The 12563-nt window shown below is 39.6% G+C and overlaps 1 protein-coding gene across 5 annotated transcripts in view; it reads right to left on the reverse strand.

Annotated features, from left to right (window-relative positions):
* Positions 1–12563, reverse strand: part of LOC107830768 (BEACH domain-containing protein B-like) — a 59924-nt gene that overhangs the window by 11402 nt on the left and 35959 nt on the right. For 4 of the 5 annotated variants that reach the window (XM_075226295.1, XM_075226294.1, XM_075226296.1 and 1 more), the window contains 14 exons: positions 8693–8954; positions 8321–8512; positions 8021–8239; positions 7752–7928; positions 4676–4791; positions 4071–4532; positions 3736–3949; positions 2302–2523; positions 1729–2202; positions 1313–1654; positions 780–1229; positions 650–696; positions 468–561; positions 67–273 (listed from right to left, as the gene is read on the reverse strand). In XM_075226295.1, coding sequence (XP_075082396.1) covers positions 67–273; positions 468–561; positions 650–696; positions 780–1229; positions 1313–1654; positions 1729–2202; positions 2302–2523; positions 3736–3949; positions 4071–4532; positions 4676–4791; positions 7752–7928; positions 8021–8239; positions 8321–8512; positions 8693–8954 — 3478 coding nt within the window. The remainder of the gene's footprint in view (positions 1–66; positions 274–467; positions 562–649; positions 697–779; positions 1230–1312; positions 1655–1728; positions 2203–2301; positions 2524–3735; positions 3950–4070; positions 4533–4675; positions 4792–7751; positions 7929–8020; positions 8240–8320; positions 8513–8692; positions 8955–12563) is intronic. The other variant, XM_075226298.1, reaches the window with a different exon arrangement.

Consider the following 12563-nt stretch of genomic DNA (forward strand, 5'->3'; position numbering starts at 1 on the left):
GCTCATCATACAGCTGAAGAAAAACTTAAACCACGCCTTCAGTAGAAATATGCAATGAGACCATACCTTGGCCCATGGAGGTAGGCAAATATCACCTATTGATTCTCCATCTTGTTTGACACCAAAATGGTATGAGTTTGAGTTGATCAGAAATTCTGACATGTAAAAGAATTCAGGAATCAACTCTTTCACATCACTTGTATTAGAAAGGCAGTTCCGATATGTTCCTCCAATGCTATGAAAAAGCCGGTCAGCATGATCGAATTTGCCACCCTAAAAGTTGAGAAAACAAAGAAGACAATTTTTTTTTATTATTCGATAAAAACTTTACCCTGGGTAGAAGACACAAACTCAAAAACACAATCAATCTCGACACTGCCGGGTAGATGAATCACTAAAGGATTAGACAACTTTAGCTATAAACTATAGAAACCAATGATCAATAGTATGAGCAATACTCCAAGTACCTGAAGATTACGGTGGAGGGCTGTAAAAGGTTCCAACCTCAGGAGGTAAAATAGCACAATTCCCATGCTCGAGTAATGAGAACCATAGTAAAAACTGTTTAAAGCAAGAATGATTGCACATCATGTACCATATCAAAGGTTACATTTTGAAGGATATACCAAGACGAAAATTCAAATATTACCTGGGAATATCAGGGTCACAGAAGTTACGATATCTATCCTCAAAGACCTGCAGAGGTCAACTGGTATTGTATCACAAACAGAGAGCTATAATTATATGTGAACTTACTCAACAAATAAGTATTGACTAACCTCAAACCTTTTAACATCCAAGGCTCCAACAGGTTTTGAAAGATCCCTAAAGGTCGAAGATTTGTTAAAATCAAGAGTCTCCGAAGAATAATCAGCCAGAACCCAAGGGAACACGGGATACTGGGTCAAATCATTGTAAGATCTACCAGCAAGAGTGTTCAGGATCATCAAATACTCAAAGTTTGTTATCTCCCTCCTCTTCCAACGTTCTCGAGCATTTTCTGCCATCTCCAATGCCACACGTCTGTCCACAAAGGAAATAACTCCAGCCTTGTCCCTGTAACCCTTGGGAAACATACTTTCATTTCTGTTTATAACTATTAAGCTTCCAACGTCTTTGGCATCCTTTTGCGACGCAAAGTTAAAAAATACAGGAGCAGTGGAATCCTTGAAGAAAATCTCAATTGCTGTATATCTTAGCAAATATCTAGTCCAATGGACAGCCTTTACCTACAATGAGAAACGTTTGAGAAGATAAGATTTAGGACAAAGAATATGAATTAAATCTTACAGAACAGCTTCAGCTCCAATACCTTGAAGATGCTCCATCTCCTGTGCCGATTTATATTGTTAGGATGCTTTTGATGCGCATCATTATTAACAGCACCAATGCTATTAATGGATCTTCCTCTCTCACAATCTAAATCAAAACTGATGGGCCACTTGAGAAATTTGTGATTTTGGAGTCCCCCTGACTGATCAGACTTGTTGACATCAAACTTCCCAGAAGAGTCAAAGTTTCTGAAAACGGATGACCCTCCTGTACCTTCGACCAGAAACTCACCGAAGAAATGCAAAAATTTCTTTTTCACTGCTAGATGTCCAGCTAACTTTCTCTTTGGTGCAACAAGGACACAGGGGACTGACATGAGAACCTGAAAATAAATCCAAGCATTAGAAATGCTGAATTAGTTCTTTGCTTTATCTAGATGTAGAGATAAATTTTTACCTCACTATCTTCTGATTCCATCTGCGTGGAGGAGCAATCTAAGTCTTCCTTAGCAATGTCCTTCAGATCACCACTCTCTTTTACGACCTCCAAATACTGTCTATCTGACAAGTCCTCCGGGCCAGGCTTTTGCCCACTAAGTTCGCTCTCACTTTCATTCAATTCAGATGAACCCTCATCCGTAATCTTCCTTATCCCTTTCAGCAAGAACCTCTTCATTTGCTCAGGAATATGTGCTGCAAAACCGGCTTTGGAATCATTGAAAGGATTAAGAGCCTCAACGCTAGGAGTGGTAGAGGTAGGACGACAAAGCTTTTCATCAAAATGATAATTCCGTCTCAACTTTTGTCGGCGACGCCATGCATCCTCTGTTTTATCAAGTTTCCAGTGTGTTACTGTGCTGTTTGGAAATGGATCAGCTGACCAAGGACCCCTTTCATCAATGAGAGAGCGAAAAGTGTGAATCCATTTACCCTATAAGAGCAAAAACCTAAACTGTTAAGCACTGTTATGAAAAGCTCGATGTGGGAAGCATAGAAGCAACAAGCCAGTGACAATATTTCTTATACTTACAGCAACTATTTGCTGATGTTCATCATATGCTAGTTGGAAAGAACTCCTTCTGTTGTCATCGGAGGCAAGAATGACATTTAAACTGCTCTGCATTTCATCTTCAAAAGCTTTCTTTTGGTTGGAATCTGCAACTGCAGTTTCATCCAACCTAACACGAAGCTCATGCAACTGCATGGTCCTATCTGCTGTTGAACTCTTGACATATTTTACTTCATCAGCAAACTGGACAAGATGGACACGAATTTCACTAGGCATAAAGCATAAGTGAAAAAATAAAAACCGAAAAGAAAAAAAGAGAAGCAAAGTTTCTGCAAACAAGCTCACGACAAAGAAAATTCTAACCACATACTGTCCCGCCAATGTTAGACTAACATAGATGGCCACCTTCCGGTTTCATTAAGCCCCAACATTTTAAGTGTTAGAACAGAAGTCGTCAACAGTTTAGTTTTAACGAATAATAGCTGTTCATTTTGGTCACTGAGGCACTCAGCAAAAACGAGGGACAGAGCGGTAATTGGAAGTTCTTTCAGGGGCTTTCTCAAACAACATTCAGGTGTCTCAATTGTTATTTGCAGAGAACACACTTGTTATATCAGGCTGATGAGGATTAGCTCCTTAGGCTGAGGAACACATTGTAATTTTTTCAATTAGTCCCAGACTAGAGGATAACCCTAAACATATGTGAAATAATTCCACCTGACGAGGTGAGTAATGTTTAGTACTCGGCAGCACTCCCCAGCTGAAAAGTATCCCTCCCAATCACCTATTTGGATTTACCTTTGGGGGTGTATCATAAAGACCAAGCAATAAGGAAAGCAACGACTGAGAGAGTTGAGAAGAGATTAGTAGGACGGAAAAGAGGTAACTTGTCAAAAGGAGGAAAAGAGAAATCAATTAGGAGTACTTTATCCAGCATTCCGGCGTCTCAAGTCCAGTATCCCAACTTATTATAAGTTATATTGTCCATTCCTCTGACCTTGTTTTCTCTACATTTTGTAGAACACGTGAGATTCCAGTCAGTGTTGATGACTTGCTCTCTGTAGAGATTAGAGAACCGCATTCTTTTATAAGTGTCCCTACTTTGTGTATTAAAATTTGGACGCAGGGATTGTGTCCACTTTTTACAATAACTTATTTTCATAATAAAGGTCAACCATTCTATTGGTAACAAACCAGCAAGTATGGAAACTCCCTGGAACAAAAGTACATAAATGGAATTTGAAAATTTCAACTAAAAGCCAATCCAAGGAGTAGGAGATACAAAAAAAAAAAAGGTCAGGGAGACTACTGAAAAAGGGAACAAAAAAAATTTCTTAAGACTATGAAGTGGTCATGGTGGGAGAAATAACAGAATTCACAACTTTCATGCATGTACTCACCAGAATGCCCTAACTCTAAAGTACAAAATATTAAGTTATATAGCAAAGTACGCACCGCAGAAAGCACACGATCCTTTTGAATCAGATTGTGAATGGTGCTTCCATCTTTAGTACTGCTCCCTGACTCTAAAGAATCATCTCTGCTCACAATACTTGTAGCTAGCATCAATTTCCCGCAATTGACAGTTTCTCGAATCATGTGAGCTATAACATGAAATCTAGCCCCGTCATCCAGCGCCCCATAATGAGACCTAACTGCGAGTAATGCCCTAAACATGTGTTGAATTGAATGTCATATCTTGTCAATACAAATGAGAAGCCAGAAAGAAGCCAGACAATACCACATAATTTAAGAGACATAGGAAAGATAAATGAATTATGAAGCATTACCAAATGAAAAGCTGCAAGCGGCTCTTGCTTTGCTCATCATCAGCAGTCAGAAGGCAAGGCAGAAGGGGGATAACCTGTTGTACACATCGAGATGCTCGTTCAAGCGATGATTTACAAAGATATAGGATAATCAACCGAAATACAATTCTTGGACATTTTTCCCCTCTTAAAAGCATAGCCTTATCAACAGGCTTGTTGGGTTTTCCAGCCAAAGCATTGCTAATTCCCCCTGATACGACAACTGCAGCCATTTCTGCAGCTGGTATATTCAGTGATTCTACCAAGCCACGGGCTCTTTGGCTAAGTGATGGTGTTACTGACTGTGAGGACCTGGGTAACATCTTGCTTGGTCCCTTGCCATTCATCTCACTTATAGCATTCCAAAGATTGTCACATAAATTCCACCACTCATTGTCAATTTTCTCATCTTCATTAACGACAGGCCGCTTGGAAACATGACACCTGGAAAGAGAGAAACAAAAAGAGCTTTTATAAAATTGAAAGCAGTGGAAGCGATGTGGTAACTTCATCAATTTGGCAAGGCCAGCCAATAAACTGCTGCAACATCAGGTACCTATAAAAAAGCCAAACTATATCTGCAGTACCTCGATTGCTTCTCATCAGGTTCTCCTTGGAGGGCATCAAGTAAAGCAGAACCAAGGTCTTTCAGATGTTCTAGTTCTAAGAACTCTGAAGAAAATTCTGTGTTGCTGGCTGGATACTGTGGCCAATAGAGAAAAATCAAGTTTAATACACTTGCAACAAGAAATGAGACAACAAAAACAACATTCCACTTCTATTGGATAAATTCATAAAGCCTCCATCTTATTAATGACCCAATGTTCTCTACCAACGACCAGCATCTTATAGTGTGCCAACAACGAAGCTGGTTTTCAAACAGAAATATGGTCCAATTTCCTTACTACAGGCAAAAGAAATAAGTCTTTATCACTTGTCGGGAAAGTACTTGGCTTCCACGGTACAAATAATAACTGCTAGCCACTAGAAAGACTTCAGACAGCTATCGGTACCTCTTTCATATTCTCTATTGCTATCTTCGATTTCGTTTTCTAAATATATTGTCTTGCTATTACTTGCTATCGGTGCTTCTTCCATCTTCTTTAGCCGAGGGTCTATCGGAAACAATATCTCTGCCCTTCCAGGGTAAGGGTAAGGCTGCGTACATCCTACCTTCCCCAGACCCCACTTGTGGGATTACACTGGGTTGTTGTACTAGAAAGACTTCAGACAACAAAAAGTTCAGGAAAACTGTAAAAGAGCAAGAAGCAACGACTTCAATTTGTTGTAAACGGCATATAAGAGGGATCCTTATCTGGGAGTTCAGGTTGACCACAAGAAACAAGGAAAGTTCAACCTAAGGAACTTTCGTAATTACCTGAATTTCAACTGACACAGCTGAAGAAGTTGCATAACATTAACATAGATATTCTAACACGTAACAATTAATTCTCTTGACATTCAACACCTTAGTTCTCTTGGCTTTCAACATGTCCACTCAAATTCAAGGTAGTGAAGCAACTTCAGTTTGCAAATGAAAGCTAGAAAATCAAGTTGAGTACACCAGCTCATTTTTCTCCTCCTTCCGTGGTGACACAAGATCAACTCAGCAATGCGTTATCTTGAAACAATGAAGAGATGAAGATTTTCTAGTACAATGACCGAACTTTGATACCATAAAAAAAGAAAAGAAAACTTTCCTTGAACAGTGAATCCTTTATATCCATTCCACTATACCTTGTTTACAAGACCCAATAACTTTAAATATAGGACGCTTAGCATGTTCGATGAGGTTATTGATTTTATTTGATTCTTCATTCTCGAGGGTGTACCAAAAAAATATAGAACGCTAAGAACTTTAGCGGAAAAAATCTAAAACCTTTCAAGCAGAATAAGGACACAAGAATAAGTGGGAGATCAGAGTACAGAGGAGAAACCAAGGGCATTGGTAAATTTCCCTAGGGTACAAATAAGTATGTTTACCCAGAAGGAGAGAAAAAGGTAATTACTCAAGAAGTGGAGATGTTGTGGCTTCATTAGGGGAGACTTGCCACATGAAAGGGGCTTTATCAAGGGTAACTTGCCAGATGAAAATCCTGTACTTAAAAAAAACGTATATTCAAACAAGGGAAAAAGGCCATTATTACCCCTGTACTATTGTAAATAGTACACGTTTGTCCTCCGTTTCACTTTACGTCCAAAACCCACCCTACCGTTAACAAACTTGATGAAATTGCCCCTAACCCTAACGGATGGCCAACGTGGCAACTGACCCACTCCATTTTTTCCATGTCAGCTGCCAAGTCAGCCTAGTCTCCACTCAACTATTCCCCTTCTCTGAAAATTCCTCCAGCGGCCTTCACTGTACCGGCCCCCCTCTTCATCTCCCTTCTTCTATTCTTCTTTTTCTTCATGTTTTATCATCCAAACAGCAACCCCGTTCCACCAACAAGCAAATGGAACCGGTGAAACTCGCCGGTAAAATCACAAGGCTACCACCATTGACTATCTCTACTCTCTCTCTCTCACTGTTTTCCCTCTTTATTTTTATAATCACCATGAAAACCGGCGAGATCCACTACAGATCTTGACCAAAAAATGGCCAAACCACCACTGCGTTACCCCCTTCCTTCATTTTCTTCTACTTATTTTCTTTTTCTTCTTTGCAATTTGTTGGATCTAACAAAATGGAGGTTTTTCCATTTTTTGAACATCGCTGCACAGTCCACTCCGACGACCACAGCTCTGCCGTCGGAATCACTAGCATGCAGAAGATGGTAAACCACCCTGCAAGATCCCCATTCTCTAATTGCCTTACTTTCTAGCTAAAACTTTGATGGAAAACAGCATCTGAAATGGGGCGTTCAAGAAAAAAATAAGAACCCAATATTTTCCGGCTCCATAGAACGGCCATCCATTCAAGACCATCAAGTTGCTACAGAACTTTTAGGCTCACATTTTGCTGTTCGAAATTCCTTTTTCTAGCATAAAATTTAGAGGCTTTATTTTGAATACAAAAAAAAAGATGGTCTTGGAATTTGGGATGAAGATGACAATGTCAGCTGGCTGACCCACAGACTAGGCTCAGAGAAGGGGAATAGTTGAGTGGAGACTAGGCTAACTTGGCAGCTGACATGGAAAAAATGGAGTGGGTCAGCTGCCACATTGGCCGTCCGTTAGGGTTAGGGACAATTTCATCAAGTTTGTTAACGGTAGGGTGGGTTTTGGACGTAAAGTGAAACGGAGGACAAACGTGTACTATTTACAATAGTACAGGGGTAATAATGGCCTTTTTCCCTTCAAACAAATATTCTGAGCAATACAAGGGAGACGAGGAGATGATAAAATTAGAGTGCTAGATACAGGAGCTCACAGTTCAGATACTTCTTCAAAAGTTTAAAGCTACTAGTTTTGAAATTTAAACCTACCAAGTGAGCTACAAACGACTTGCATTAACTTACTATAACATTTATGTTTCGGGAATAATACCAAAAAACTTTGCAAGTGGCTTGTGGACAAGGCAATAATTGTTATGGTGGGGAGGAAAAGAAAAAAATATAATAATCACTTACGCATTTAGCAAAATAGCAGTTAATTTCAGTTGACCAAGAATAGAGAGAAAAAAATGGGTGGAGGAGCTAGAGTTTCAAGCGAGACAAGTACCGGAAGATTATACTTCATTTCAGAAAGAAGCATCTCATCAACAAGTTTTAAAAGATACAGCATGTTGTCTCGACAAGGCTGAGTGACAAGAACGTTTCCCACCGCAGATAAGTCTAACAGCTTGCGGACTAAGTCCTCGTACAGATCACGAAGGAAGTGCCTATAAGCAATTCCACCCTAGGAACAAAAGCTTGAAATAGTCAAATCGTTGACAACAAAACTTAAGTTGTAAAAGGATTGTCTCACAAAGTAGAGTGGTAAGAACATACTTGTTCACAATGTACAAGGAGAAAGTTCACGGTCTCCTCCAAGTGTTGCCAGCCACCTTTTATAGAATGCATGTAATGACAAAGAACAACACAGTAGAAACTCCTCAAAAGATTTTGCTCACTAGTTTCAGTATCATTGTTAATTTTCGACTCCAATTTGTAGTTTTTCAATGCATTAAGCTTCATGGAGGCATCCAGCCATGCATTCCACCCGTGTTCCTAAGCAACAATGTTCAAGCAATAAGAATGTCACAAAGTTAAAGATGGGAAATATCCTAAAGCAGCAGATCAGATTTCTACCATTAGAGCTTCAACGTTTGTAGTATTCGAATCGAGAAGATCAAGTAGATCGCTAATAATTTTTATTCTTGTAGGAGCATCCTTACAACCTGATAAGAATCTGAAAATAAGGGCTAAAATCTGAGGAAGGAAAAACTGAGAGCTATTTCTGCTACTTTTCTGAAGGTCAAGTTGGTTATGCTTCTGTAGAACCTGAAACAAAATATCCAAATAGTTCAATGAATTTCTGCATGTGCACTGACTATTGAATAACTAATCAAACAAATCAAACTTTGCAACGCAACCACCAGTTAGTACATTGTATAATGGCATGACTTGCTAAGTGAGATTGTTATCTGGAAAAAAACGAGAGCACCAATTAACATGCATCACCTGTTTAGGGCTGGCACCGCCAAGCAGAACGTCAAACAATGTTGCACACAAGAGATCTGTCTGAGGAAATTTAAACAGTCTGTCAGATATAACCGAGAAAATGGGTTGCATCCTTGAACTAACTTTCCTAAGGCCCTCTGAGAGAGATTTAGATCTGCCAACAGCAATACTGAAAAATTTTGATCCTTTCTTCTCTAACGGAAGACCAACCAGCAGTCGTCCAAGGAACTGCAGACCTAGTAGTCTGATGGGCTCGAAGTCCCTGCAACAAGTACAGCAAACGATGGACAATCGAAACAGACTGTGGTTTTGAATAATTCCAACAAATTACTTCAGAAGGCACATTCACTACAACAATTTATGTACACGGGAATATAAATATAAGGCGAAATACATAAACGGCCCCTTTAAGTTGTCCACAACGATCGCACAAACACCTCAACTGACCCCTTTATCATTTGGACACTTCAAGTGTCTATTTAGTAGATTAGGTAAATACCCGAGTGCAACAAATCATATACGTGAGTTACACTTGCCAATGATGTGTCAAATGAGCCAATTAATGAACGACACGTGTAATTTGTAATAAAACTTTAGCTGGGAGAGGTAGAGGTAGGCCAAAGAAGAGGTGGGGAGAGGTGATTAGGCAAGACATGGCGCAGCTTCAGCTGACCGAGGACATGACCCTTGATAGGAAGGTATGGAGGTCGAGGATTAGGGTAGTAGAGTAGGTACTCTAGAGTGTTCATAACAGTAGTATTGGCACGCAGTCTCGCTTTCTGTTATTTTCTTTTATTGTTGACCACCTTACTATCTTATTGTTTTATCCTGTTTTTATATGGCTTTTTGGTATTGTCTCTTCTTGTCTATATTTTCATTAATATGGTGCTTATACTTTCCTGAGCCGAGAGTCTATTGGAAACAACCTCTCTATCCTCACAAGGTAGGGGTAAGGTCTGCGTAAACACTACCCTCCACAGACCCCACGGTGTAGGATAATACTGGGTATGTTGTTATTGTAATTAACAAAAACAGAGAATGAATTTAAAGAATGAAAAACCCCTTATAGCTCACTTCAACCCCCCCCCCCCCCAAACCAAACATCATCATCTTCTTCCTTCCACCCAAAACCAGCGCCACCCCTTCCCTTTCATCTTCTTCCTTCTGCCCATCTTCTACATCCCCCGTCCCCTTTTCCCAAATCCACCCTCCTACCATTCCTTATAACAGAACAAGGAATCATTGACGAACCTCGCCAGAAAAAAGCTCATCTTTCTCGCCGGATAATTGATCTCCGAGCAAAGCTGAAAGAAACAATTCTAGTGGAATCTTCAGTCTTCTCTCTCCATCATTTTTTTGGCTATGAATTTGGGCTTATATCATTTTTGTTTTTCTAATTTATTATTTTTGGTGTAAAATTATCCTTACAATTATCGGCTGATTCAAATAATTGGTTGTTGTTTGTGTGTTTCTATTGGAATGAAAGTGTTGTTGGATGAAAAAGGGCGTTTATCCAATGGAGTTTGGTGTTTTTTCGCAGCTGTTGTTGCTGCAATTTCTGCTGTTTCTTTCAGCTGGGCTCGAGATTGGTTTTGGCTCGACGGAATTAGGCGGAGCTCTAGAGGTACAGGCGGTAAGTTTTGTGATGAAAGGCGGCAGTTTTTGGTGATTTACGGTGGCTTAGTTGGAGCTTTAGTGGCTGATTTTCATGGCCTCTATGGTGGCTTCATGGTGGGTTGCAGTTGAAACGAAAAAGAGAAGCTAAGCTGCGGCTATTTCTTGTTTTTTTCCACAAAAAAAAAAATTAGGCTGAAAAAATATATTCACGCGCTCAAAATTTTGTTAGCAAACACGCATATGCCACATCAGACATGTATTTACTTGATCTACTTAATAGACACTTGAAGTGTCTAAATGATAAAGGGGTCAGTTGAGGTGTTTGTCTAATCGTTGTAGATAAGTTAAAGGGGCCGTTTATATATTTCGCCTAAATATAATGTAAAGAATTACTACGTAATTACAAACAATACAGATTATTATGTTGTTACCATTAAAAGGGAATTGAAATGGTAACACATCCAAGTTAGAAAATAGAAATGGAATGAGAGCATGCCAAGTATCAAAAACATGTAGGGCAATATCAAAGTAAATTTTTATAATGTAGAGAGAACTTAAGAATATCTTCTACCAATCAAAATTTCACACTGCACAGTCCTAAGGCCTAAGGAAAATATCTGACATCGAAGACCCTCTGCCAGCTGTTCAATAGTCCACCTAGCTCACAGTGATAATCGTGCTTTTATTTAAGTTTATCCTCATCCAGAAAAACAATAAAACCATAGCAGAATATTCTACAGTTGCTAAAGTTGATCTATGCAAGATTGTCCCACATTGGTTGTGGAAATGAGTTGTTATCTCATTCTAAGGTCTTGGGCAATCTCACCTCATGAGTTAGCCTTTGGGTTGAGTTAGGTCCAAAGTCCATTTTCTTCACACGTTATCATAGCCTTCGTCATTGAGCCGAGGGTCTATCGGATACAGCTTCTCTACCCTGACAAGGTAGGGGTAAGGTCTGCGTATACTCTACCCTCCCCAAACCCCATTTGTGCGATTACACTGGGTTTTTTGTTGTTGTTGTTGTTATCATAGCCTTCGTGAGCAATTACTCATTGCGCATTTACTAGCGAAGTTTGGAAAAGAGTATCGTCGTCGTGCATTTGTTGGCCGCTGTGAAAGTTGTCACATCATCCTTTGGCGAGCAAAACCAGATGAGTCATGCAGGAAAATAACGATCTTGCGTGCCTACATGCGCTGATCAAATCTAGTATTTTCACGACTTCTTCACATGCCGAGTGTGTGAGCCATTTCTAGACGTTTTCCGGCTAGAAGGGTTGGCTCTTAGGTGTTATCTCCTAGTGACCTTGAGTAGGCCCCGGCACAGCACCTTTCTCGCTCGAAGGATCTATAAAAAGAACGTCCCACTACGGATTCCTATCCCATTAAAATAGTACAAATAAATAATATATTCCAAGTCTTATATTTAAGCATGCGCATTGGAAAAAACCTTTGGCTTTGGACTCTCTGCTTTGATAGATCTTTCCTCTCAAAAGAGGTTTTACCAAACCCATAATGTCCTTTGTTTAATACCCATTTTCAAGAGCGGAAACCTTAAATAGAAAACCATTTCTTCTACTCTCGACAATCAATCCACCAGGTGCTCCCAGATTCCTACCACCGAATCAGGGTACAGTTTTCCGGCCACTTCAGGTGAAGATATCTATTTCTCAGGGATTGATTTTTCTTTTCCGACCCCCTCCACCTAAAGGTTTCCAGATTCCAACCACTGGCAAAAAGGGTTACAACAAACTTCAAATTCTACCTACGGTGAACTTGATTTTCCGGCAAGAATTTTCAGGTTTTAAGTCATCTTTGAGTCGATTTCCCCGCAGCTTCCAGGAATTTGAGAAACTTGGTTACAATAAAATGGAATCCAATACTGTGAATAGTATGATGGTTTCTTTATCTGATTTTACTTCTTCATTTCATTTTGTTTGTGATAATTGACTTGGCACAAAGTTTAATAAAGAAAGGAAGACTTTAACACTTGTGGTGGAAAAACCTCTCATACACAAGAGGCATGCCAAAAAGTAGAGAATCTACCGAAAGATAGGATTCTCCGCGAAAGATACCCAATCTTCTATACAAATAGAACCTTCATAGGTGCATCAAAAGATACTGAGAATTTATTATATTTTAGTTCCTTCATAATAAAACACTAAAACGGGATATACTCTGGAATAGTTTTTCTCATTCAGACCGGTAATAGCGTGGTTTGTGTCTTCCAATCTTCTTTTTCTCGGTCTTTGGGTCA

Source organism: Nicotiana tabacum, chromosome 12, assembly GCF_000715075.1.
Source record: "Nicotiana tabacum cultivar K326 chromosome 12, ASM71507v2, whole genome shotgun sequence".
Taxonomy (NCBI): domain Eukaryota; kingdom Viridiplantae; phylum Streptophyta; class Magnoliopsida; order Solanales; family Solanaceae; genus Nicotiana; species Nicotiana tabacum.